The following is a 24,061-nucleotide window of genomic DNA, read 5'->3' on the forward strand; positions in this document are numbered from 1 at the left end:
AATACACAGCGCCTTCCTGATGGCCAGAACAATCTTAATTCCCGACCTTAATCCGGGCGCTCGTTCCCAGCCCCCGCCGGGTGGCGTCTCCTGCCTGCCACTCGGCGCGGCCTCAGGTGAGTCCCGCGCGCTCCCCGCTCTCCGGCCTGCGGGAGGGGCTGGAGCGACGGCGGAGGGCGGGCCGGGGCTTGGGGGGGACCGAGATCCGGGCCCTGACTGCAGCTTCCTCCCGGCGGAGCCGCATTTCCAGGCACCGCCGCAGCCCTATCCCTCGCGCGCCGAGCCGTTCCCGGCCGTGCCGCCTGGAGGCGCGGAGCCCGCCGGGCGCGCCCAGCCCTGCAGCTCCGGCCGGGGCGGAGGCCGCCGGACCGCGGAGATGCGGGGCGGGGGCAGGGCGCGGGGTAGGTGACTTTATCCCGCCTCTGTTTCCCTGCCCCGGGGAGCAATGACATCACGCGGCCTTCTCCAGGCGCCGACACAAAGAGCGGCGCGGAGAGGCCGCTGCGGGGGGAGCCGGCGGCCGCCGCTGCCGCCCAGGGCCCCGGGGCCCCGCCGGCCAGGCCCGCCGCCCGCGGCCCTCGTCCTTCCTGCTCCTTCGCCGCCGCCGCCGCCGCCGCCGCCGCCGCCGCCGCCGCCGCCTCGGTCGCCTCCGCCCGCGCCGCCCGCGCCCCCAGCGCGCCGCTGAGCCCGCGCCGGGCCGCGCCGGCCTCTTCCCATGCGGGCGGCGCGGGCCCTGGGAGGGGCGCCCGCAGCCAGCCGCGCAGCATGCACTGGGGGGTTGGCTTTGCCTCGTCCAGGCCGTGCGTGGTGGATCTGAGCTGGAACCAGAGCGTCTCCTTCTTCGGCTGGTGGGCCGGGTCCGAGGAGCCCTTCTCCTTTTATGGGGACATCATCGCTTTCCCTTTGCAGGATTACGGTGGGATCATGGCAGGGCTGGGCTCCGATCCCTGGTGGAAGAAAACACTTTACTTGACCGGGGGAGCTTTGCTGGCCGCAGCTGCGTATCTGCTCCACGAACTCCTGGTCATTAGGTGAGCCGGAGAGAGGGCCCCGCGCAGGGGCGCCGAGAGGGGCACCTGGCCAGGGCAGGGCTGACGCGAGGGGGGACCGTGCCAGCCTCTCGGTCACGCCGCCCAAAATGCCCAAGAATCCTGCCCTTACCTTTCCCTAGAGGCAGTCCGTGGTCACCTGCCCTGAGGGGCAGTTCGGAGTTAACGGGAGAATTAACCCGGTACTGGGAGGGAAAAACATTGGTCTCCCAATCCTTCGGCGCTAAAAGCAAAAATTCTCTGGGTTGTTGTGGAGCAAAATAGTCTGTTATGAAATGCCCTTAGTAAGATCCTAAGTGCAATGTTTGCAACAATAGAACTAGGCCTTGTAGAAATATTAAGTTACACTTTTATGAAATGCCTTATTTGTTTATAGGTAATAATGCTGGAATGTTAACCACTAACCTTATCTTTTACTAGTTCTCCACTATCCTTCCCCATCTGTCAACATCATCAAAAGGCTGAAATTGCAAAAGCTTCCAGAGACCTCCAGGTCCCTGTTAAAGAGGCATGGTCAATTGTAGTGGTGTGCAGGTTTGATGCAACCTTAACCTGGTTATCTGCTGATCAGGTATTTAACGCTAAGCACCATATTCCGGTTTCAGTGCCATTGTTGTGTGAACAGTAGAAGATCCGAGGACAGCACTAGCACATGGGCGTGTTTGACAGGAACACGGGAGTCACCCAGTGCCGTAAACAGTTTCATCCCCTGCCGCAGAATGTTTACAGGACTGACTCGGAAATACCAGGAAATGGAGGCCCCTACTGTTGGTACATCCAGAACGACATGAGATCTTTGAGTAGGGTAATACATAGGCTCCTGGGATGGTCCTTTGGCTTGTGGATACATCGATTTATGGTTAAAATTTCCATGCGTTTGAGCCCTCTGTCCCCGGGAGAAGGCCAGAAGCAAGCGGTTCTCAGTAGCTCAGAAAATCCTTCGGCCAGTATTTTTTAAATAGCGAGAAATGCGTTCACACTGCCCTTTTCCAGCGGGGGGAATCCTACACAATAGGCTATAAACAAAGACAGTGACAGGTGACCTTTAACAGGCCTGCGGGGATTCCTGGGCATGGTGACAGGCTAACGTAGGTATTTTGAATATTTCTAGTCTTTGAGAGGGTGGGAAATCATTTAGGTCTGAGGGAAGTACTGGCTTTCACTATTATTTAGCTATAATTGCGAAGTTTTATCTTGAACGTATTATATACATTGAATTCTCTCAGCACAGTGCCTTGAATCATCTAGTTGAACCAAGTAAAAAAAATTGTAAGTGGATTATTTCTCTGGATTATTTCCTACTTTTGCTAGTTTTAGAACTCTATTCCAAGTTAGGAGGCAAGCTGTATGAACAACTAAAACATTTGTGCAGTACTTTAAACAGTAACCCAGTTGTTTCTCAGTTATCTTCCAGCCCAAAGCCTTTTCAGGATCCAGAACTGTGTGACTTCTCACCGGTTTAACACTTTGTGGAGGGGGTGAAGGCACAGCTTCATAGGACCAGCTCTAAACCTTGCTTTAATGACCTTGCAGAAATAGGGAGTAGCCCAGAGCTCATCCTGGGAGCAGGCCACGCCCTGGCAGGTGTGGTTGCTGGACAAGGAAGACTTTCTGCCCACAGAAGTGTCCTTCCCCACTTAGTGGACTACTTGGATACTTACTTCGATCGAGGCGTTTTTAATCCTTGGTTGATTCACTTTTGTTTCTTGACAAATGTTCAAACCCTGGGTAGGAAATATGTTATAACGGGGTAGACAACCCTGTTATTATGCACATAATAAAAATGGCTGCCTGTTTTTGATCCCTTAGTAGGGACTCTTCATAGAAGTGCTTTCCTTGCACTTATTTATCCCTCACAGCTCTCGTTGGATGTTTGATTCCCATTTCGTAGATAAGGAGAGTACAGCTGAGGGAGGTTAAAACACTTGCCCAAGATCACACGGTAAGAGTAGTAGAATCCAGACCTGGGAATGTGTGTCTGTGGAGTCTGTACTTTTTTACCACTGGCTCCTAGAAAGTACCGATGTGAAATAAACTTGGATGGCGGAAGAGGAGGAGAAATGTAGAGAACTGGGGCATTGCTCAGGCAAGCGAGGCCTGTGGCGGGGACCAGAGTTTTTGACAGCCTCTAGTGGCACAAAAAGATAGGGGGGAAAGACGGAGCAAGGTCTGGAACTGACCATCGGAGGTCACAAGACAGAAACTTCCATTTAGGATGAACTTTAAGTTTCAGTTGTCTCAGTTTAAGCAAAACCAAACAATCCGGAATATGCAGGATGGAAAATACATCTGGAAAAGATCACAATGTCTGAGGTCATGGGCAACGGTAAAGTCGTGACCACTTGAATTGTCTGCTGCATGGACTTAACCCCAGTGTATGGCCAGGTCTCCAGTGTCTAAAGGAAAGCTGGCCAGTGAGAATTATTTAGGGAGTTAAATTCATGAGTATAGAACCAAAGGAGTAGTTTGGATTTTGTGCATGCTTTTCCCGCTGCAGTATTTTTAAACAAATATTGCCTCAACCCTCTACTTTATTTCCTTGAGTGGGGATAGCCTAGCAGTTATCTTAAATTCAATCCATTTGGAAATGTGTTGTGTGTAAAGTGAATGACTAAGTGATGATTTCGTTGTTGGTAGCTCATTTGCACGTTGGGCACTTGGGCTCAGCCTGCCCTAGAGAACTTAGGGAATGACAGCAGCCCACAGGTCCACCAACACCTGACCTCCATACACAAACCGCTCATCAGCTGTACACAGAGGCATTGTCATCTGTGACAGCCTTCATGTTGGGAGGAGGGGCTAGTTTTGCTGCTCTGTGGGTATTCTTTCTTTTTTAAGATATTGTATTTTATTTATTTTTTAAAGTTTGTTTGTTTGTTTATTTGTGAGCGCAAGCAGTGGAGAGGAGCGGAGAGAGAGAGAGAAAGAGAGAGAAACTCCCCACACAGGGCTGTAACTCACGAAACTGTGAGATCATGACCTGAGCCGCAGTCAAGAGTCGGATGCTTAACCGACTGAGCCACCCAGGCTCCTGTAGATGACCTCTTATACAGCTCTCATTATAAGGCCACTTTAGAAAATACAGCTATGTAGGTGTTTTATAAAATACCTGCTCCTCTGATCCTAAGTTAGAGAGTAGTTCCTGCTGTGTGGAAGAAGGGCTCTAGAGCCAGAGTGGGTTCAAACTAACTTTGCTTTTAACCATGTAACCTTGAATATGAGAGTAAGCTTCTGGGCTACATGGTTTTCTCATCTGTAAAATGGGGATAATAACAGTAGCCTTCCTTATAGAGTTAATTGAGTTGAATGTGAAATGCTTAGAACAGAGTTTGACATATAAGAAAGCATTCTTTAAAAGTTGGCCATCATTAGCTATTATAACTTTTATTAGAAAGTTCCAGGCTTGAGCAACCTGAGTCAAACTGGCTGTTTTGGTCAAATTAACTAAGAAATTGCCCATTTCAGTGTACTGCTTAAGACCTTGGGATCTGGAGGGGTGCCTGGGTGGCTCAGTCGGTTTGGCTTCCGCTTTCAGCCCAGGTCATGATCTTGTGGTTTGTGAGTTCGAACCCCATGTTGGGCTCTGTGCTGACAGCTCAGAGCCTGGAGCCTGCTTCAGATTCTGTGTCTCCCTTTCTCTGTCCTTCCCTTGCTCACGCTCTATGTCTCTCTCTCAAAAATAAACATTAAAAAAAAAAATTAAGACCTTGGGATCTGGAGCTATTAATGACCTGATCTTAAAATGATATTCCTTGGACAAGTTATTTAACCTCTGTTAAGCTTCAGTTTCTTTATCTACTGTATGATACACTAAATTTAAACCCTAACAATATCCACTCGGTGGTGTTACTGTCAACATGAAATAAAATAATATGCATGATGTATACAAAGTCATCGCCATATGCTTGTCACATCCATTCTTATTATGAGATGGCTCAAGTTAACCATTAGAATTAAATGTTTCTGGCCAGTGGACCAGAAGATTTTATATTTATCTCCCCTCTTAACAATTCTTAAATTTTGCCTGGCTAATTTACATGAAAATACCACTCTGTGACTTGAATTATTCGCCTGGACAAAATCAGCTAATTGTCAAATCTAGTTCACGCTCTCTAGGAATAGTCTAAGTGGCTCCTTGATTTTAGTATCTGACCTCCCCTGCCTTTCATCTAGATGAAAATCTTTGTTTTATACAGCAAATATTGCCAGAAAACAGCAAATATTTTTATTCTTTTGACCTGACCAGTATTTTCAAACTGAGTCATTCTCAACTCTTTAAGTGGAATGGACGCTTTGCCAGTAAACTTCTCCAAAAGAGTTTGTTTCGCTGAACGCAGATACTATAGTAAGTGAGCATCCATGGATGATGATACAAAGAGCTTGTCTCTTGCTTGGGTGAAAGTGGGTGTGGGATTAGACTGGGAGTGATGTGAGGGAAGCAGAGGCCCAGGGAAGGCCAACGAGAAGGAACAGGCTTATCTGACTGGGAAGTGCTTGGGTGGAGGGAAAGAAGAGAGGGAATTGCAAAAGGTTCCTGAGGGTGGCGTAAGAGGGAAGCTGTGTGGAAGATGTTGTAGTTTAAGGAGATATTGTAGTTTAAGGGGATTAAAACTCTGTGAATGAGAATAGATTCTATGACTCCTCTACAGTATTTGAGAGCTTGACCAGTGTTTATAGATTTTTAAAATTTAATCCTCATGATAATTGGTGCAGAACTGATACTGTGTGCACTTTCCATGTGTGAGAGGAACACACATGGACACACTTGGGTTCTATGGACAGTTTCATCATATAGTCTAGGGGTCAAGAACATAGACTCTGGTTGCCTGGTTCAGTCCAGGTTCTGGCATCTAGCAATGTGACCTTGGGCAAGTTAATCCTTTCTGCCTCAGTTTCCTCATCTATAAAACACGGATAACAGTAGTACCTCCCTCATAAAGTTATTGTGAAAATTAAGTGAAATAATACCTGTGAACCCCTAAGAACAATGCTTGACACCTAGTAAGCACACAGAATCATTTTTATCCATCCAACTTGTTTGTCCCTGGCAGGTAAACATAGCCAGCTGGAGAAGAGGTGGGCCTGTTATAGAAAGCACTCTTCCTGCTCATAGGGTATAGCTCTCATCAGAAGGAGGTTGATATATAGTTACTAACTAAGTCCTCGGGATCATGGTGGTAGTTTGTAAGGTTCTCCCGTGTTTTGGCTAAGCTTCTACTCTAAATGCTTCTGGGTGAGGTAAGCCCCTATGACAAAGAGATCTGCTTGTTCATTGAGGAGCTACAACCCACCAGGGACCTCTGAGGAACTAAGGGAATTGTATGTATAACATGTGGATTGTTCTTTATTTCTGTTTTGGTTTTGGCAGGAAACAGCAAGAGATTGACTCCAAAGATGCTATTATTTTGCATCAGTTTGCAAGACCTAACAATGGTGTCCCCAGTTTGTCTCCTTTCTGTTTGAAAATGGAAACTTACTTAAGGATGGCTGACTTACCCTATCAGGTACTTGTGAACAAATGTATCTTTTTTTTTTTAATTTTTTAAGTTTACTTTAATTTTTTTTTTTTTTTGAGAGAGAGAGAGAGAGAGAGAGAGAGAGCAAGAATGAGCGGGGGAGGGGCAGAGAGAGAGGGAGACGCAGAATCCAAAGCAGGCTCCAGGCTCCGAGCTGTCAACACAGAGCCCAAGGCAGGGCTCGAACCCACGAACCGTGAGATCATGACCTCAGCAGAAGTCGGGCACTCCGCTGACTGGGTCACCCAGCAGCCCCTAAACATGTTTTATTTTCATGACAGTCATGTCAGAGGGGGAGTTCCTAATCTCACACCGTGGGAAGGACTTGCTCTTGGTGCTGAAGGGGTGGGTGTGAAATTAGCAGGGTCCAGTCCTTACTAGACACTTAGCAGAGACTTGATTCTAGTGTCTGTTGATTTTTACATTCAATTTAATGAGGGATCCAAAGGGTATGGACTTTTGTAGGGTTCAGGGTCATGGTATTGCTTTTCTGACATAGAGTAGGCTTTGGTTAAGATTGGATAGGCCTCCTGGGCAGCTACTAATAAAGGTGGGTGCCCACCTTTGCCCCACGTGGTTTTTTCCTTTAGGTGTCTGTTTGACGGCATTATATTTTGTCTCTCATGAATCCTGGGGGGCAGAGCACCCAGCAGGCCACCAGGGAGATAGTTGTGGATTTTGTGAGAGCTTTTCCATGGGGCTCCATGTTGTGTTCAGATGACTTTCGGTGAAACATTTGCCCATTTCAGCATTAAAGAATGAACAGAGGAACGCAGTTAAAGGTATACATTTTTCTGTGAGTTGTGTCTCACAAGTTTGACAGGTTGTATTTTTGTTGTCATTCAATTCTATGTATTTTAAGAAAAATTTTCCCTTTTTCTTTTTCAGCTAAGATCTAGCCACATACAATATTTTAATGCTTTGGTTTTTGTTATTGTTTTTTAACTTTATGATCAGAGCAGACAGTCTCTGTGATAGTGATTCTTTGGAATTTGCTGAGGCTTTAGTCTAATGTGTGGCTGGTTTTTATAAATGTTGAAAATAATTACATATTCTCTGTTTGGGTGAAGAGCTCCCTAGATTTACTTGCTTGAGTGTGTTTAGTGTATTTTTTAGATCTTGTATATCTCTGCTTATTTTTTTAGCCTGTTCTAGCAGTTTCCAAAAGGAGTGGGTTAAAATATCCAATGGTATTTATTGATTTATCTTTTCTTCCTGCCATTCTCTCGCTTCTTGCTTTATGCAAGAGGTTATATGTTTAGGTACACATCATATGAAAGAACACATTGGTACTCTCTTGTTTCTTTTCCCAGTATATAGCACTCAGCTGAGTCCCCCCTTTAAAAAAAAATTCTTTTTAATGTTTTTATTTATTTTTGAGACAGAGAGAGACAGAGCATGAGCAGGGGAGGGGCAGAGAGAGAGCGAGACACAGAATCTGAAGCAGGCTCTAGGCTCTGAGCTGTCAGCACAGAGCCTGACGTGGGGCTCAAACTCATGAACCGTGAGATCATAACCTGAGCTGAAGTCGGTCGCTTAACCGACTGAGCCACCCAGGCGCCCCTCCCCTCTTTTTGTAATCTTGAATTTTATATTATCAGATATTGAGATTGATTCTCTAGCTTTCTTTTTGTTCATAATTGCTTGGGATATCCTTCCCCATCCTCTTTATTTTTTGTGTATTGTCTTTCATGGGCAATGTATTACTTATAGCCAATCTAAGACTCCTTAACTGGTGAGTTTTTCCATTTATGCTTGTAATTATTCTCTTACTATGACTTATTTCTAACATCTTACTTAAAGTTTATTTATTTATTTTGAGAGAGAGAGGGAGAGAGAGAAAGAGAGGCAGAGAGAGAGGGAGAGAGAGAGAATCCTAAGCAGGTTCTGTGCTGTTAGAGCAGAGCCCAACGCAGGGTTCAAACTCATGAGCCATAGGGTCGTGACTTGAGCCAAAATCAGGAGTTGGACATGTAACCAATTGAGCCACCCAGGTACCCCTCTAACATATTATTTAGTATTTTTCTCCTTATCATACTTTTTTTTTTCTCACTTCCTGCTTTGTAATGGATAGATAAAAGAAAAACTTTGTCATTTAAAGCAAATTCTATTTATGTCGTTCTGGTGGTTTCTCTGAAGATGCAAATTTGAGTTTACTTATTTCTCCCCATTTCTCAAATGCTGTGTTGGTCCTCTGATGATACGAGTGTGTTACAGGTTCACATGACTCTTGGGTCTCTCTTTTCCCAGCCCTGATCCCAAGTGTGTTGTTGTCTAACGTTTTAATTCTGGGATTTTGGAAATCCTGGCTCTTTTTCAGCAATAAACCTTAATAAGTTTCTGACCAGACTTATTTCCCATATATCTTCTCTGCCAGGATTATTTCTTTTTATTAGAGCAAGTCCTTGATATTTTCCGATTGAGCCTCCAGTGAGGCTTATTATGCAGGGAACTTCTAGTGGCTCTGTGTGCCTGATGACGTCTTCATTATGCCCTCACATTTGACACAGATACGTTCAAAGTTCTTTTCCTTCAGGGCTGTAGAAGTATTATTCCTTTGTCTTTCTGCATTGATATTGCTATTGAAAAATATGATGTCAGTCTGATTCTTTTTCTCTTTCTCTCTGGAAGCTTTTAGAATTTGCATTTAATCTTGACATACTTAAATTTCACTATGATATGCCTTGGTGTGGGTCTTTATGTATCTTGTTTGGTCCTTTCTAAACTCTTTTAGTCTGAAGTCCTTAATCTTTTTTTTTTAATTCTGGGGAATTACTAATTTTCTTCAAATTCTTCTTCCTTTTTTTATTTGTTTTACCCTTCTTTTTTGTAAGTTTTTTTCTTTTAAGTTTATTTGAGAGAGAGAAAATGAGAGTGTGAGAGAGAGCAAGGGAGGGGCAGAGAGAGAAGGAGAGAGAATCCCAAGCAGGTTCCATGCTGTCTGCACAGAGCGTAACACGAGGCTCGATCTCGCGAATGGTGAGATCATGACCTGAGCCGATCAGGAGGAGATGCTTCACCGAATGAGCCACCCAGGCACCTCTACCCTTCTTTCTTGTGCCTTATTATCCAGATACTGAATCTCTGCCTTTATTTTCTGTATTTTTGAACATACTCCTTCATTCTTCTTCCTTCTGGGTGAATTCACCTTTCTGAGCCATTGTACCACTCTGTTCTCTTCTTGTATCTGTCATACTATTTATCTATTGAGGCCCACTTTTATTTTTCTTCGTAATACTTCTCCTGTGTTTGTATTACAACTTCTTCTCTTATACCTTAGATGACATTTATTATGCTAATTAAAACTGTTTGGTCTGTCCCCATAATCCTGCATCATGTTGTATTTATTCAGTCTGTTGTTCTTCTGTTATAGTGGTTGTATGCCTCAGGTGTCTATTTTTGTTTCCGATTTCCTTTTACCAGAGATGTCAGCTTCCCTGCCTGGGAATTTGTAGGGGGCAAGGGCGAAAGCTTAGCCTCTGAGGGGATGTAGGAAAAGTAAGGAGGTGAGCCCCAGGCATCCCCAAACCACTCCTCCAAATGCCTCCTACTGGTCTTACAAAGTAGCAGCATTGGGAGGAGGTGGTCTCCTTAGCCGGTAACAGGGGGAGCCAAGCTTTTGGCTTCCCTGATAGTGACGTTACCCCTCCAACTGCTGACGCCCCCAGGCCTCTGCTTTCTGAGCCAGTTTCTCTACAGAAGAGAAGGGGTGGGGTGGTAGTGATTCTCCTAAGGCGGGGCTGGGATGAGAGGCGTGGCATCCTCTTGGCTTGGGGGCCCCACTGGGGGTGTGTCGGAGCGGCACCTGACCTGGGCTTCAGGTGAGGGGCCCTGGGAGGGCATGTGGTATTTGGGGGACAGAAGGAGGTTCTTTATGACTGGGAACTGGAATGCAAGGGCTGAGTCTGGAGAGAGGAACAGAGAGATCATTCAGGACTTTCAAAGCAGGAATAGAGAATAAAATAGCACTGAAGACAGACAAATCTTGAACCATCTAAAGGCGGTGGATCAGAGTTCAAAGATCACTGTTCAGCTTGGTGTTGGCAGTCGGCACTGGAAAGCATATGTCACTGAGGGGCTCACACTGAAGGAAGGAACTGCTACCCATAGCTGCCTGTCTCTGTCCCATCATCACTCTTGACTAAATCATATCCATCAGCCTTGGCAGCTTTGGGGCAGTCAGGGTGCCAATACCAAACGTTGTGCTCGGTAGCCTCTCGTGGCTCCTGGGTCTCTTGCGCGCCCCCCCCCCCCCCCCCCCCCCGCCGTTGATGAAGCGGTTCTGCTGTTTGCAGGGCTGTGGCAGCTGCCAGGGCGTGCTCCCCTTTCCCTTCTTGTCTTCACGCCTGCAAGTACTGACTGCTGTGGCCCTGTCCTTACCAGTAGCCTAACTACCTTTGTTCGTGTTGCAGCTGCTTTTAGTTAGTGTGTCTGGAGCAGTGGGCACACATCTCACCATGAAGCCTGAAGCTGTTTCAGAGGCCTTCGAGGAGGTGACCGCTTACCCCCTTGCAAAATTATTATTTCCTGTGTGTGTGTGTGTGTGTGTGTGTGTGTGTGTGTGTGTGTGTGTAATTTTTTTTTTTTTTTCTTTTAAAGAAAGGTGTAGGTATGCTTTTTCTTCTGTGAGGTCTCTATGGAAAATAAATGGAGGAGATGGTCAGTTCGGGCGGAGATTTAGGTAACAGAAAAATGGTTCTGTGGTTTAGAAAGGGATGCTCCGTGCCTGTCCCAGGTGCCTGGGGACCTGTGTGCCATCAGTGAGGGTTTGTGCTCATGTAAGTGGTGCCTGGGAGGTGCTGGAGGGCTCAGCGCCTGGACTCGTCTGTGCAGAGGCATTTTGTCAGAGATCCAGAGAGCTCTACTCTCTGCCCCTTCTTTGCGCTGTGCCTTAAAAAAAAGAAAAAAAAGGTTAAGATGCCATATTCCTAAGAGCACGACTTTATAGTTGAAGCTTCTTTATTTTGTAACCTAAGAGGGACTGGAATAAATATTTGATGACCATTAGTAGGAACTCACAAGGCCTTTTTTTTTTTTTTAAAGCCTGATCTATTGGCCACAGTTATTATCTTTTAAAAATCAGGCTATAAATATTGGTAGGTCAATTTCAAAAACTTTTCATTTTGTAATAATTACAGATTCATATTGGGGTCCTGCAGATATGGTTAATTTTTTTTTTCCAAAATGAAAATAGCTTTACTGGTGTTGTTCTGATTACACGTAGATGCCATATAGTCCTGATAAGAATTTCAAACAATACTTACACAAAAGTGTAAGTAGAAAATGAAAGTCACCTGCCATCCTACTAGCTGGAGGTTACCATCACTGATACTTTGGTCTCCCTTCCGTACATTTCTCTGGACATGGATAAGGACACCTACATCATTTGCCATAACTGGTTGTAAAGGAAGCATGTATTTCACACAATGATTCTTTTTAAATAGGAGAAAGAAAAAGAAAGAAAATGGTTCCTTAGGAACTCTCTGCTTTGGCTTTCAGCCCTAACTTTTTTTTTTTAATTTTTTTATTTTTTAACATTTGTTTATTTTTGAGACAGAGAGAGACACAGCATGAATGGGGGAGGGGCAGAGAGAGAGGGAGACAGAATCGGAAGCAGGCTCCAGGCTCTGAGCCATCAGCCCAGAGCCAGACGCGGGGCTCGAACTCACGGACCGCGAGATCGTGACCTGAGCCGAAGTCGGACGCTCAACCGACTGAGCCACCCAGGCGCCCCATAACTTTTGATGGTTCTGTTTACTTGCTGATCCTGTCTGTTTTCCCCCACCATCTTTTTGTTTTGAAATTTTCTAAAGACAAGCTAAAAGAATAGTACTATAATACCCATATGACCTTCACCTAGATTCACCAGTTATTGCCTATTTTTGCTTTATTTCTCTTTATACCTTTGTGAACAATTTTTCATGAACCATTTGAAAGTAAGCTGCAGGCATCATGACACTTCGCTCTTCAGTACTTCAGTAGGCATCTCCAAAAAATAAGGACATTGGGGCACCTGGGTGGCTCAGTTGGTTAAGCATCTGACATCAATGTCAGCTCAGGTCATGCCCGCATCAGGCTCTGTGCAACAGCGTGAAGCCTGCTTGGGATTCTCTTCCTCCCTCTCTCTCTGCCTCTCCCCTGCTTGCATGCTCTCTCTCTCAAAATAAATAAAAACATAAGAAAATATGGATATTTTGTTTACAAAGCTACAATACATAGTTGTAAGGAGAAGTACTCAAGTTTTTTCCTTCTTACACAGGCGAAAACCCAGTTTTTCCCTATTGTGTGTTTCTTGTGAGTCTTCTTTACTACTAACATAAAACCCTTCATTTCTGACACTTCTGACAGATGTGAGGAGGTTCTTCCCCCACACCAGGCAACTCTCTGTGACACCCTCTGGGTGTCCTACAATCTAATTCAATTCTGATACTCTACCTGGATGCACTGTCAGATCCCACACTTTAAAGGCTCAGTCTCACAGACTGTATCCCTCCCCCTCTACAGAACTCAGGGAAACACTTCTGTTTATCAGTTTATTAAAGACTACAGTAAAAGATACAAATGAATTGAGGTGCCTGGGTGGCTGAGTCTGTTTAGTGTCTGACTCTTGATTTCGTCTTGGATCATGATCCCGGGTTTTGTGAGATCAAGCCCCACGTCGGGCTCTGTGCCAGCAGCGTGGGATTCTCTGTCTCCCTCTCTTAGAAATAAATAAATAAACAAACATTAAAAACAACAGCAACAACAACAAATGAACAGCCAGATGAAGTCATACTTAGGGTGAGGTGTGGGAGGGTCCCAGTGTAGAAGCTTCTGTCCTTGTGGAGTTGGGGTGAGTCACCCTCTCTCTATGGGTGTTTTTGCCCACTGGAAGCTCTCTGAACCCCATGCTTTTGGGATTTTATGGCTTCCTCACATAGACGTGATCAATTATTAACTCTATTTCCAGTCCCAGAGAGGATGGAGGAGGAGGTGGGGCTGAAAATTCCTGGCTTCTAATCAAAAGGTTTGGTCTTTGTGGTGACCTGCCACCATCTAAAAGCCATCCAAGGAGCCCACCCAGAGTCACCTCATTAACACGAAAGATGCTTCTAGGAGCTCTTGTCCTAGTGATTTTATCATTTATGAATTTTTATAAGGCTTTTAGGAGCTCAGTTCTGAGAACTGGGAGCAGAGACCAACGTATATATTTCTTATTATTTCATAACAGTGGATGCATGGACTTTTTTTTTCCAATGGGGTATAATCCACAGAATTTCTCAAATATCTGAAATTTAGCCAGTGGGAGACCTTTCAAGATGGCTCCAGGGGTGCAGTGAATGTAATGGATATATATTTAGCTGAAAAGTTGGGGTACCATGGCTAATGTAGCAAGTCAGTGTCCCAAGACTTTGGGATTTCTTTTAAGGTTTCACATTCTGCATTTCCAAATGGTGATGGTGATGTTAATATGTCTGATGAAGGCACTTGTCAAACACTTCATTGTGCATTTTCTCATTTACTCCTATGATTCTTGATATCCCCATTGTGTAGTTGAGGAAATTGAGGCCCAGGGAAGATTAAGGGAGACACAGAAAGGGACCAGGGTCACACTGAATAAATGATGGAACCAGACTTTTAAACCCAAAGCCTATGGTTTTCACTGCTTTGCTAATAATGTAGTGTAAGTATAGATTAATCTCACCCAGGCAGACTTACAGGGGGAAACTTCAGCTCAGAAATAATACAGAGGTTTTACCTCTTCATTTTTCTTCTCAAAATTACTTTCAGAAACTCCCCTCAATGGGCCCAGTCAGACTCCAGTTGCTTAAATAAAACAGACCAGGAGTTCTTTAATATATTTAAGGAAGTTAAAGAAAATTAAGTATTCTTTTTAAAATAAACACTTTTATTTTAAAAGTAACAAAACCACATTCTGAAGAATTGAAATTCATGGAAAGATCATCTGCATCTCATAGTCTTGCCGGTTACTTTAGACATTTTTGTGTTTCTCTTTTAAATGTTTTTTGAAAAAATAGAATTCATCTAATTTTTAATTAGGTACGATCATAGTGTCTCTAAAGTATTATTTTCTGCTTTTTTATCTAGTAAGCAAAATACATTTATTCTTAGCTGATATTTTGTTATTTTTATTTTTATTGGAGTATAGTTGACATACAACGTTACGTTAGTTTCAGGCGTACAGCCTAGTGATTGACAATTCTACACGTCATAAAATCCCACAGTAGGTGTAGTTACCATCTGTGACCATACAAAGTTACTACAATACTATTGACTATATTCCCCATGCTGTACTTTTTCATCACTATGATTTATTTATTTTAGAACTGGAAGTTTGTGCTTCTTAATCCCCTTTACCTACTTTGCCTGACCCCTACATCCCTTCCCCCTGGCAATCACCAATTTGTTTTCTGTTTTTATGAGTCTGTTTCTGGTTTGTGTGTTTGGGTTAGTTTTTTAGATTCCACCGATAAGTGAAATGATATGGTATTTGTCTTTTCTGTCTGATTTATTTCACTTGGCATAATACCCTGTAGGTCCATCAATATTGTTCAGAGGGCAAATTTCATTCTTTTTTATGGCTGAGTAATATTCCACTGTCTCTCAGTCTGTCTATCTATGTATCTATCTATGTATCTATGTATCTATCTATCTATCGGTGTATCTATCCCACATCTTCTTTATACATTTACCTATTGATGGACCCTTAGGTTGCTTCCATACCTTGGCTATTGTAAATAATGCTGCAGTAAACCTACAGGAGCATATGTCTTTTCAAATTAGTGTTTTTGTTTTCTACGGGTAAATACCTAGTAGTGGAATCACTGGAGTGTATGTTCTGTCTTTAATTTGGAGGAACCTCCAAACTGTTTGGCATAGTGGTTGCACAAATTGACATTCCTGCCAACAGTGCATGAGGGTTTCCTTTTTTCTATGTTGTCGCCAACATCTGTTGTTTCTTGACTTTTTGATACTAGCCATTCTGACTGGTAATATCTCATTGTGGTTTTGATTCGTATTTTCCTGATGATTAGTGATGTTGTGCATCTTTTCATGCATCTGTTGGCCATGTAAGCGTCTTCTTTGGAAAAATGCCTGTACAGGTCCTCTGACCTTTTTAGAATCAGTTTTTAAAAATTTTTTAGTGTTGAATTGTAGGAGTTCTTTATATATTTATATATGACTCCTTATTGGATATATCATTTGCAAATATTTTTTCCCATTTGGTAGGTTGCCCTTTTGTTTTGTTGATGGTTTCCTTTGCTGTGCAAAAGCTTCTTAGTTTGATGTACTCTCAGTTGCTTATTTTTGCCTTTGTTTCCCTTGCCTGAGGAAACAGATCCAGAAAAATATTGCTAAGGCTGATGTCCAAGAGATTACTGCCTGTGTTTTCTTTTAGAAGTCTTATGGTCTCAGGTCTTACATTTAGATATTTAATCTATTTTGAGTTTGTTTTTGTGTATCATGTAAGAAAGCTGTCCAGTTTCATTCTTTTGCATGTAGGTCTCTAGGTTTCCAGTGCCATTTATTGAAGAGACTGTCTTTTTTCCTTCATATATTCTTGCCTCCTTTCTCATGTAATTAACGGTATAAGCATGGGTTTTATTTCCGGGCTCTCTATTCTGTTCTGTTGATCTTGATCTATGTGTCTGTTTTTGTGCCAGTACCCATAGTGTTTTGATTACTGTAGCTTTGTAGTATAGTTTGAAATCAGGGAGTGTGATGCCTTTGTTCTTCTTTCTCAAGATTGCTTTGGTATTCAGGGTCTTCTGTGGTTCTACACAAATTTTAGGATTATTCATTCTAGTTCTTTGATAAATATTAATGCTATTTATTGCATTGAATCTGTAGATTGCTATGGGTAGAGTGGACATTTTAACAGTATTAATTCTTTTAATCAATGAGCAAGATGATATCTTTCTATTCATTTGTGTTGCCTTTCAGTTTCTGTCCTCAGTGTCTTCTAGTTTTCAGAGTATTGGTCTTTTACGTCCTTGGTTAAATTTATTCCTAGGTATTTTTTTCTTTTTGATGCAATTGTAAATGGGATTGTTTTCTTAATTTCTCTTTCTGCTCGTTCATTGTTAATGTATAGAGATGCAACAGATTTCTGTATATTAATTTTGTATTCTGCAACTTTACTGAATTTATTTGAATAAATTTTTGGTGGAGTCTTTAGGGTTTTCTATATTTAGTATCATGTCATCCACAAATAGTGACAGTTTATTTCTTAACAATTTGGATGCCTTTGATTTATTTTCCTTGGTTGATTGCTACAGCTAGGATTTCCAGTACTATGTTGGATAAAAGTGACAAGAGTGGGCATCCTTGCCTTGTTCCTGATCTTAGAGGAAAAGCTTTCAGCTTTTCACCATTGACTATGATGTTAGCTGTGTGTTTTTCACATATGGTCTTTATTCTCTTGAGGTGTGTTCCCTCTATACCCACTTTGTTGAGACTTTTTACCAAGAATCGATGTTAAATTTTGTCAAATGCTTTTTCTGTTTCTAAAGATAAAATTTTTGATGATAATGACCTACTAGAACTTTCATTTCCGTAAGAGTCAGCCACTAATTTTTGCTAATCCGGTTTTTAAAAGCGATCTAGATAAAAATGTACCAAATACTCAGAGAGGGGCTGGTTCAGAAGGAAAGGCAGAGGTACAAACAGTAATATTATAAGAAGAGGGGAACATACGCTGCGTGACGGAAGCATGGAGGAAAGGAGATGATGGTTGCACCTGGGAGAAATAGTTCACCAACAAGGTGAAATTTGAACTAAATATTTTAGGATAGATACGACTTGGCAGAGGTTGGGGAAAAGGATTCCCGTAAAAGGTAAAGAGTGTGCAAGGTCAGAGGGGTGGCAAAGACCTTGACACGGGTGTGGGCAGTTTGAAATTCAGGAAACCGGGAGGGTTGATAGCAAGGGGGCTGGGCAGGTGGGCAGCAGCTAGAGGGCATAGGCCTAGACTGCTATGTGGAAAGGGTTAGAATAGCCCCATGTAAAACCACTGGATAATTTTGAGCAGCACAGAAATTTCTCTCTCTGCTGTTTGCATTGCAGTTTCCTCTGGTGTCAGTGTGCAGGATAGAATCCATCTGCAAATGACAAGAATCCTGAAGGGGCTGTGTTAGGAGGATATGGGTGCTATCAAGGGTGATCTGAAAGAGGTGCTATGTTATATGGTAAATCTAGATCTTTAGTGTACACATGAGAATGTCTGATGTAATAGCAACTTTTAGAGGCATGTGACATTTCTCCTGGTCAACATCAAGGGAAATGTCTAGGGTTGCCATGTATTGTTGTGCAGGTTGTTCGCTGTACAACAGAGCCTGGCTAGGGAGTAGGGGCGACATCTGGACCCACTTCTGCTTGCCAAGCTGTGAACCCTGGCATAGACTCTATTTACCCAGAGGATGTTCTGTTTTCCAAATCGCAACAAAAACATATGGCTAACAGCAGCCCCAATAACTCCCTTTTCTAGGCTAGGCACAGAATGAATTTCTTTAGAATAAGCAATGAGATACAGCATACCAAGAGACAGGGACCAGTTAAAGTCCCCATTATTCTCTACCAAAGACAGGAGTGGCAACATTTAACTAGTACCTGCTCAACTCTGCAGAAAAGTGATATTACCTCAAAGGTTTGAGAAGCCCAGGACCTTCAAGCATAGTCTAAGCTCAGTTCTGTGGGCTTAAATAGAGAATTGCCTTTAAGGGCCATGATATCCAGCTATAACCCTGTTATCTTGCTGGAGGCCAACATAGTCTTCAGGTATGCTTAGTATATACCACGTGCAATTGGCAAGCAAAATTTCTAGACACAGAGAGACTTGACTTAGAAAACTGGCAACATTCTATGTTTTTATCCCTTGTGGTGAGATATATGGTTTGGTTTTGGGGGAAATTCATGCGCAAACCTTGCTGTGATTTGGGTGAGAACTAGAATGATAGTTACCATTGTTAAACCCAATGGTTTCCCACAAAAAACAGTAGTTTTTCATTTCTCAGTAAATTTTGGTTTTGAGCCCAAAACGAGGATTTGACCAGGTGTCTTCTTGAGTGGGGCCCTGGCAGAGTTTTCTGTCATCTTTGCAAGGAGGTATCTACTTGTCCAGGGCTTGATGCAAATGGTAATTTAAGATTATTTTGTTTCTCGAGGATGCGATGAGGGTTACTGGATACCCCTTGAGCAGAGGTCAGCAGGTTATAGGTTTGTGGATCAAATCGGGCCTGTGAGCTAGGAAGGACTTTTATATTTTTAAGTAGTTGAAAAAAGTCAAAAAGGAAATGAAAACTTCATTGCCCCCAAACAACCCTTTACTGCCACACTCGTTCGTTTCTATATTGTTTGTGGCTGCTTTTATGCTACAACTGTGAAGTTGAGTTGTGACAGAGGCCCCCATGGCCTGCCTGAAATGTACTGGCTGGTCTTTCACAGAAAACGTTTGCTGACCTCTATTTCAGAGAAAAGTTTAAAGACGTAGAGGGTTGATACATTTAAAATTTATCTCATGCTGTCTTTTTAAAGAAAAAAATAGCTTTATTGAGATATAATGGACATATAATAAGTTGCCCATATTTAAAATGTATAACTTGGTAAATCTTGACATATAAATACTCAAGTGAACATCACTATAGTCAGGATAGCAAGTATCCCTCACCCCCCAGATTTCTGTGCTCCTTTGTAATCCTGTCCCTGCCTGTCTCCCATCATCCCTAGCAAATATGGGTTGGCTTTCTGTCACTATAGATGAGTTTGTTTTATTTGGGGTTTGTTTTATATGAGTGGAATCCTACAGCAAGTACTCTTTCTTTGTCTGGCTTATCTCACGTAGCAACATTGTTTTGAGATTCATCTGTGGTTATGGAGTGTATCAATAGTTCATTCCTCTTCATTGCTGAGTGATGTTCCATTGTAAGAATATACCAGAATTTGTTTATTTTTGTATTTCTCAAGGGCATTTCTGGTTTTTGTTTTTGTTTTGAAGTACAAATCAACCTTCTGTGAACATTTACGTACACCCATTTGCATGGGTATATGCTTTCTTTTCTTTTGGGTAACTACCTAGGAGTGACATGGCTAGATCATATGGCCGGTGTATATTTAACTTCTAAAGAAATTGTCAAATGATTTCAAAGTGGGTATAGCACTTTACTTTCCCACGCACAGTGTTTTGAGAGTTTTGTTCCTCTGCAGGAGCTAACATTGCTATTAGCCAATAGTATCTGAACTATCGACTTGCATGAAGTATGAGGAAGAGTTTGTAATAATCTGATTAATTTAGGCTGTGTAGACAACCAAAAAATTGATTCAGATTTAAAAATTAACTTTGAGGTCTTAAATGACCCAGATCAGATTTACTGACAAACTGATAGAATAAATGCAATCATTACCACAGAATCCTCTCCACCAGCATGGTTAAGATCTTGACTTTTTATATGGCGGGCAGCAAATGTCACTGTAATTCCCAGTGTTCATAAAGTGTATGACTCCCCCTCCCGCCCCCCCCCCCCCCACTCCACCCCTATCTGGGACTACATGCTGCCAGATGCTGTAAGATTCTAGCATGGGTGTGAATCAAAGGGGAGCTTATCACAAACACAGATTTCTGGGCCCCATTCCCAGGATTCTGCTGCAGAGGTCTGGGCTGGGACCCAGGAATCTACATTTTAACCCGCACAGGAGTTGAGTCAAGTAAATTGGATACACATTGTTATACCCAAGTGTTATAATTTCTGGGACCACTTGTTTGCAGTGTAGTGGTATTAAGCATTATTCAGGCCTGAGCTGCTGGGTTTCAGATGAGGTCTTTGGTTACCAGCCTGGTCAGTGCCAGCCTCATTATGGTTTATTTACTTGCTTTGGCATTTGTGGATTGTTCATGCATTGTAACTGGACAACTGTTACCAGGATCATTTCAACACTACCTCTGCTCTCTGGTCTTTTTTGTAACAATATACCAGAGCCCTGGATAAAATCTGTGGGAGTAAAGTAGTATCTTCATGTGAGGTAAATCCTTTTTTTTTTTTTTTTTTCCTCCAAGAGTAACTATTTATTGCCTTAAAGAGTTTATGTGCTGAATTCATTTACTTAAACGGTCTAATCGCTAGACCAATATATATTCCAACCAATATAGGGTTGGAATGTTTGTTTCTGTTAATCATACAGTGAAATTTAAACAAAACATTGCTTTTCTCTTTTTCAAATTTACTCTGCCCAGAATTATTTTGGTGGAAAACTCTCTGCTCAAGGGAAAATGCCTTGGATTGAATATAATCATGAGAAAGTTTCTGGCACAGAATTCATAATTGACTTTCTGGAAGAGAAACTTGGAGTGAATTTAAACAAAAACCTTGGCCCTCATGAAAGAGCCATCTCCAGAGCAGTGACCAAGATGGTGGAGGAGCACTTCTACTGGTGAGTCCCCCGGGCGTGCTGGGTGAGAGCCCAGGGCCTGTCCCCAGCCTTTGGAGGAAGCCCAGGTTCTGTCGCACTTGTCAGATACTCCCCAGCCTTTTCAAAGTTCTCTACATTCTGACCGACTTGGGGTCAAAGCTGTGACCATTAAGTGTCTAGGTCTCTAGACCAGGGGTAGACATTTTCTGTAGAGGCCCAGCTAGCACCTCTTTTAGGCTGAGCAGGCCGTGGCTCTATTGCAGCTGCTTAAACTCTGTCACTGTAATGCAAGTCATGGACGACGTGGAAATGACGAACGTGACTCTGTTTCGCTAAAGCAGTGAAAACACTGACATTTGAAATTTCATTTAATACAAAATGTTATTCTTTTGGACCCCCCCCCCCCCCACTATTTAAAAACGTAAAATCTTCCTAGCTGTGGTTTGCTGACCCCTGATCTCACTGAGGTGAGGAAGGGATTTCAATGGATTCTGCCCTTTACTACCACAAACTGCCGAATTAAAACAAAGTTACATCAGATACCCAGAGGAGGGAACAGAAGACTAAGTCAGGATAGAAGTCTCAGGTGAAGTAAATTATTCAAGCTTTGTAAAATTATTTCCAGTTTTCCTGAGACGACAAGAGCTTCTCTCGTGTTCCAGAAATAAACTGCAGTACTGCTCTCTGGGTGTCTTTGCCCCGACTGGCTGGCTCCTAGGTTGTCTTCCTTGTCTGTGTTGATGAGTTGTCTGTGTTCTGCATGTGGCATTGTGCTGGCTATGACACGTGAGTGAAATAGATGCGGTTCCTCTTGGTTTACAAAGTCATGGTCATGCGGGTTTTTTTTTCTTTTCCCTTCATCCATTTTCTGGAGTTTTTGTACCTTTCTGTACACTCCAGTGGATAAGAGAAGTTTTCTCTCTGATTTCTGTAAACTTACCTTGTTCCAAAGGTTTAATTAAGAATCATGAAGCCCACTTTTTTTGGGCATTAATTGTTACTCCTGGGTCACTTGCTCACGCGGTAGTTTTTACGTCCTCCACTGAGAGATACACTCAGCGTGGAGCTGATTAGAGAAGTTCTTCCCCATTACCTTCCTATTTCATCAATTCAGCTCTCCTTCTAAATGGAAACTTGCTGTCCCCTGTCTTGGATTTTAAGTGACTCTCTACTTCTCTTTTCCTCTTTCTGCTTGCAGTTCTTGCCCGGTTGATTCCAGGGCAGACCCGAAACAACCACTTCTCTTCCCCCTCTCCTGCGGAGGTGAAAGGGGTGGGAGCAAGGGGGAACCAGGCAGACAGTGGAGGCAGGGGTGCCGATTAGCATGGAAGTCATCATAGACTCCTCTCCCGGAATGAACCCAGGTGTTTTTCTTTTGAAACCTGTGAAGAACCGTTGGACTTCCCCTCTTAAAGAGTGCAGGGGTTGCAGGATGGGCCAAATGGATGACTGCATGCGATGTGCCTAGCCTCAGGGAAAAGCCTGTGGCACAGAGCCCGTGTCACTTGCTTGCCAGGTTCTGGTCCCCACTTTGCAGCAGTTGAGGGAAATGAAGAAACAGCACAGGGCCACCCTGACCCTCTGTGCCCTCTTTTGATGCAGCCCCCAGAGCATCTCATTTGATTGACGTCCCATTAATGCGGAGAGCTGTCGCTTTGTGAGCTGTCTGAAAAGAAGCTGAAAGTCACCTTACATTTTTATTGGTACTTTTGCTACAACCGTTTGATTTTTGTAGTGGTTCATAAAGTGTATATTCCAGTTAGAAAGGCTTTGATCCAGCGAGATTCCCAAGTACCACCTGTCACTGCTTTTTGCTCTGGGTGTGCAGATGTTTTATATGTTTGCTCCCCGGTAGAAGTTCACCTTCTGCTCTTCCCTCCCCTTCTCTCCCTGCACAGGCGCCAGCTAATACTTGACGGGAGGCAGCTATCGGTAGGGGAGGGTTGGGTGTGGGCTGGGAGGTGGTACCCTGGTGGGGACGAATCTGAATTTTATGGACCATAAACACCCAAGTGCTTGGGGAGTTGCTTAGGTCATACGTAGACTCTTCTAAGGATACTTTGCTTTTCTAATCCACTCTTTAATTACAGTGTATGTTTTTTTTTGGGGGGTGGGGAGGAGGTTAGCTACTATTTCCCCTGTGTGCCTCCTCAAAGGTTAATTTGAGGAAGAAATAGTGAAGGTGGAAGGTCAGGTCTTGACTGAGATACAAATATCCAGTGAACTTGCAAAGACAAATGCCTAATTCCTTCAATTCCCTTTGGTCCCTAGCAGCAGAAGGAAAAACAAGCCTTCCTCTGTTTCATAAGGTCTCTTAACCTTTAGCCATGTTCTCGCCTTGAGGAGACCTCGAATGGGCTTTCCCGTGAGCTCTAAATCCCAATGGAGAAGAGACCCCTGTCGCTCCGGTAAGAACATGCCTGAGGCAGAGAGTCTGTGGACATTCTTCCTCAGGCTCCTCTCGTTCCCCTGCCTTGTCTGAGGGCCACACACAAGATGTGCACCCGTAGAAACCAGGGCCGGCCTAAGGAATGGCCCGTAGTATGTAGGACAGTACTGCAAGTATGAGCTTTTCATGAGAACTTGATAAATCCTGACACTCAGCAAGCTCCAAGGCTGTGTCTGTATTTATAGCGGTGGAGGGGAGGAAATCAATTGTTTGACCCAATTGATTCAAACTATCTGAAGTTTTCAGATACGTTTATTTTGGTCTGAAACTATAAAAGTACTCCAGGTATGATGTTCTGAAAAGCAAAGACAATGGCAAGCTGGCATTGTTATGTAAATACCATCACATAATTCTGAGGCTCTGCTTCAGCGTTGCTCAAGTAAGCACACTCTGCTATAAAAGTGGGCTTTCTTGCACTTGAAATCCATACAAGCATGTCCAACTTGCATTATAAAACTATTACTGGACATGAAGAAGACAGGTTTTTATCCTCTTCGTTCCACTGGATGCTTATGTTAGATCCAACGCAAGGAAGTTGGTATAAAGGGAAGTATGAGAGACACGTGGTCAAATCAGTGGAATGGCATTGAGTTTTGGTAACAGGCACTGCAGCTGCTTTTGTATGAGACACTAGTGTGTTAAGA

General features: G+C 43.3%; 1 protein-coding gene across 1 annotated transcript in view; it reads left to right on the forward strand.

Annotated features, from left to right (window-relative positions):
• The first annotated feature begins 739 nt into the window (after positions 1-739).
• The window catches only part of FAXC (failed axon connections homolog, metaxin like GST domain containing), a 70,708-nt gene continuing 47,386 nt past the window's right edge, over positions 740-24,061 (forward strand). Inside the window, exons 1-3 of the mRNA XM_047102852.1 lie at positions 740-1,031; positions 6,418-6,553; positions 20,793-20,989. Coding sequence (XP_046958808.1) covers positions 766-1,031; positions 6,418-6,553; positions 20,793-20,989 — 599 coding nt within the window. The 5' untranslated portion in view covers positions 740-765. The remainder of the gene's footprint in view (positions 1,032-6,417; positions 6,554-20,792; positions 20,990-24,061) is intronic.

This window comes from Lynx rufus, unplaced genomic scaffold, assembly GCF_022079265.1.
Source record: "Lynx rufus isolate CCGP_SWC_20201006 ecotype Redwood Valley unplaced genomic scaffold, mLynRuf1.p SCAF_6, whole genome shotgun sequence".
Lineage (NCBI taxonomy): Eukaryota > Metazoa > Chordata > Mammalia > Carnivora > Felidae > Lynx > Lynx rufus.